At 49.8% G+C, this 4,211-nt stretch overlaps 1 protein-coding gene across 1 annotated transcript in view; it reads left to right on the forward strand.

Annotated features, from left to right (window-relative positions):
- LOC103460409 (formin-binding protein 1-like) overlaps positions 1–4,211 on the forward strand; it is a 40,447-nt gene that overhangs the window by 10,110 nt on the left and 26,126 nt on the right. Inside the window, exons 2-5 of the mRNA XM_008402564.2 lie at positions 2,784–2,899; positions 2,969–3,019; positions 3,194–3,341; positions 3,484–3,546. Coding sequence (XP_008400786.2) covers positions 2,784–2,899; positions 2,969–3,019; positions 3,194–3,341; positions 3,484–3,546 — 378 coding nt within the window. The remainder of the gene's footprint in view (positions 1–2,783; positions 2,900–2,968; positions 3,020–3,193; positions 3,342–3,483; positions 3,547–4,211) is intronic.

Genomic DNA, 4,211 nt, shown 5'->3' on the forward strand with positions numbered 1-4,211 from the left:
CACCTGGTTGCCTGAACTGAAGCTTTTACGTCTCACTGCAGTTGCTTCATCTCCTATCGTCGCCAAGGCAACCACCACCCCCACCTCCGACCTCACCTTCACCTGGAGAGGCGATTAACTCCTCCCAGTCCCCGCCCACAGGGCCCAGAGAGCCAATCACACAACGGCTTAGTGACCTCATGAGCTCTGGGTCCAGAACCAGGAAGCAGTGTCTCCGAAGCCTGAAGAGAGGGGTACACACACACACACACACACACACACACACACACACACACACACACACACACACACACACACACACGGACCACCCTCACCAGTGGCGGAGCTAGACTTTTAAAGTTAGGGGGGCCAGGACTACCTCTGGTGGGGCAAAATTTAAAATGTGTGTTCACATCTATATATCTAGTCCAGGGCTGGGCCGTCCTGGTCCTGGAGGTCCAGAGTCCTGCAGCTCTTAACGTCTCTCTGGTTCAACACATTTGAATCCAACAGCTGAATCTCCTCCTCAGTCCAGTCAGGTTCTGCTAACGACCTCATTATTGACTCAGGTGTGTTGAAGTAGAGACACATCTAACAGCTGCAGGAGGCCCTGCAGGCCTGGAGCTGCCCACCCCTGATCTAGTCGATATATATATAGCATATAATTTAAAAAAATAACCAAACTGAATATGTGGTTATTGTTTTAAGCCCCTCTGTCGTTTGACAGGTTATAATTAACACCTTTGACTGGAGCACATAGAGACGTGATAGACTTTATGCAAAGAGTTTCTGAATATCATCTCATGGACTCTGAACTAAATGCGTCTTTCTGACCGGGAGCTGACAGCGTGTTGAGTTATGGACACCTTGGTTAGGAAGCTTATTTGCAAACCTTTAGTTGAAACGGCACCTTTAACTCCAGTCTCCAGTACAGAACAGAGAAAACTAAAGAGATGCAACATAGTTTTAATCCATTTATAGTCTAAACCAGGGGGGCCGTAGTTTGGGGATCACTGGTCTAAACAGAGGAGCCAGCAGTTTATTTTGAGGACATAAATAAAGGTGCAGAAGTTGCGCAGTGCGCTGCACAACCAACACGGACGCGGCTCCGCCGCTGCGAAGAATTAAACGTAACTCACCCCGCAGTTTTAACAAATGTAGGTGAAGACGTTACCCTCCGCACCCAGAAGGAGAGCGGCAGACGAAACATCCGTCCGTTCTGGAGAAGCGAAACCACGCAAAAATAAATAAAAATCCTGGCAAAAAACGCACGTCCGAACCGCGCACAGGGTTAAAATAAAATAACATTTTTTCGCAGAGTTCAAATGATCGTTTGGATCATATCCAAGTGACCGATGAAACAGCGCAGGTTTCTCTGCAGATGCGACTAGGAAGAATTTGTGTTCAGACCAGCAGGTGAAGTTCTGGTAATTTAAGTGAAGTCTTTAATTTCATCTGTTAAAAGTTATTAGAACATCAGTTTGTGTCACTATGGAGAAAAGTTAGATGCATTAGATGCTTTATGTGTGATGGGATCTGGATTCAATTAGGTGAATATTAACTAAACCGCATAAAAATGCGGCTAAATATTCAATGTTAATATGTTCTAACAGGTAAAAATAGTTCGGGTCGGACCAGAACTGTTTCCCTGATGGAGGTTCGGCTTCTAATGAGTTTACATTTAATGAGTTTGCAGCACACAGAGAAAAGCTAAAGAGAATTTTATGATCTACTTATTGTAGTTTATGTAGAGGAATAACAGCTGATTGTTGAGAGAGGAAAGAAATTAAAGTGCAGATCCGTTAGAAACCATAGCAGAGCTCTGGGCGATAAATGCTCCAATTAATCACATGAGATGACAAAACGCCAAATATACAATATATAGTTACACTGCCTCCCTGGTGAGGTGTTCCGGGCACGTCCCACCGGGAGGAGGCCTCGGGGAAGACCCAGGACACGCTGGAGGGACGATGTCTCTCGGCTGGCCNTTAGGGGTTCGGGGGTTCGGGGTTAGGGTTACCCTCAGGCCGGGGTCCCTGCTGCGTTCTGACTGAAAGCTTCGTGTGCAGCTTCAATATGTGGATGACTATCAAATCTACTTCCCTTTAAAACAAAATGGTCGCACTCTGGACGGACTTGATGACATCAGAGGATGGATGACAATGAATTTCCTCCATTTTAATGTATTTTATGTAAGTCAAAAGAATTTAACTTGAACATCAGACATGTTTGTCTTTAGTATTTGCAGCATAGAATAGAGCATATAGATCCGGTCCTGCAGACTGGAACTAAAACCAGCTGCATTCAGATCTACAGGTCTATAGATCAATACACCTATAGATCAGCTGATACCAAATCTACAGGTGAAGCAGAGAGAAGCTCATCATGGAGACCGAACCTCGAGGAATGCAGCCAGATACTGAAGGGTTGGGGTTAAAGGTCATCATGAGACTGAAGGAAAGCAGACTAGTTATATAGTTGCACCGACAGGCGCACACACACACACACACACACACACACACACACACACACACACACACACACACACACACACACACACACGTTTTTCAGGTTATCTTTGTGGGGATTCGTACCCCAGCCCAAACCTCTAACCCCCTACTGGTGCTCCTGGGGATTAGCCTTCGGTCCTGTGAGGCCCAGTGGGTCCCCATCCATCAAGGCCCTTGGTGCAGCAGGTTAGGATGACTGGCTGCTCACCTGCATGGCGTCAGATGACTGCGGCGGCGTTGAGCTGTGAGACGGCAAGTGAACCAGTAAACGTTGTTCTTCTTCTGCTGTTCCAGGACCAGTTTGATAACCTGGAGAAACACACCAGCTGGGGGATCGACTTTCTGGAGCGATACACCAAGTTCGTCAAGGAGCGGGCCGACATCGAGCTGAGCTACGCCAAGCAGATCAGGTAGGTTTACCTGCACGCCGCATCCAACAGTGTCTCCACCGACCCATCGCTGTCCCCGTCCGTCTGCAGGAGCCTGTCCAAGAAGTTCCACCTGAAGAGGAGCAGAGAAGACGACAGCAGGTCAGTGGCTAATGCTAACATGATGGATGGATGGATGATGGATGGATGTTGGATGGATGGATGATGATCTCACGTTGATGTCGGAGCCGTCATGTCAGACATAGGTTCTCTGCTGGGCTGTGGAGGTCAAAGGTCATTCAGAAGTGTGCTCTGTGCTCTGATTGGCTCGTCCAGGTTCACCTGGTGTGTGGCGTTTGCTGCGACGCTGCAGCAGCTGAACGACATGGCGGCTCAGAGAGAAGACCTGGCCGACTGCCTTCACACGCAGATCGCCTGCGACCTGACGCGCTACACGCAGGAGCTGAAGGCCGAGAGGAAGACGGTGAGCAGGGCTGGGGGTCAGGGGTCACACCAGGAGAGGTCGGAGGTCGACAGGAGCCTCTCCGATCATGGAGCAGGGGCCCATTCATGGCCAGAGGACCCCTGTAGGCGTTTCTCATTCCATCAAATTTTTCTCGTTTCAGCATTTCCAAGATGGCCGCCGTGCTCAGCAGCACATAGAGAGCTCCTGGAAGCAGCTGGAGTCTGTAAGTGATCTTTGACCCCTCCCTCCTGAGCAATCTCAGTTCATTCAGTTTGTCCCAGTTTGACTCCATCTTGCTTTTTAAAATTTATAGATATATATAATCTAGATTGGCTCACGTCTGGTTTTTTGCATAACCATAGCAACAGAGAGACAGAGCTGGAAGAGCTGCAGCACTCCCTGTGTCTGCTGCAGATGTGAAGCAGAATAAAACCCACCACCAGGTGTACCTCCACCTCACCACGCCGCTGTAGCTCCTCCCACGCCGCTGTAGCTCCTCCCACACCACTGTAACCACACCGCTGTAGCTCCTCCCACGCCTCTGTAGCTCCTCTCACACATCTGTAGCTCCTCCCACGCCTCTGTAGCTCCTCCCACGCCTCTGTAGCTCTTCCCACGCCTCTGTAGCTCCTCCCACGCCGCTGTAGCTCCTCCCACGCTGTTGTAGCTCCTCCCACACTACTGTAACCACACCGCTGTAGCTCCTCCCACACCACTGTAACCACACCGCTGTAGCTCCTCCTACACCGCTGTAGCTCCTCCTACACCGCTGTAGCTCCTCCTACACCGCTGTAGCTCCTCTCACACCTCTGTAGCTCCTCCCACGCCTCTGTAGCTCCTCCCACGCCTCTGTAGCTCCTCCCACGCCTCTGTAGCTCCTCCCACGCC

The sequence above is a fragment of the Poecilia reticulata genome, unplaced genomic scaffold (assembly GCF_000633615.1).
Source record: "Poecilia reticulata strain Guanapo unplaced genomic scaffold, Guppy_female_1.0+MT scaffold_236, whole genome shotgun sequence".
Classification (NCBI taxonomy): Eukaryota; Metazoa; Chordata; class Actinopteri; order Cyprinodontiformes; family Poeciliidae; genus Poecilia; species Poecilia reticulata.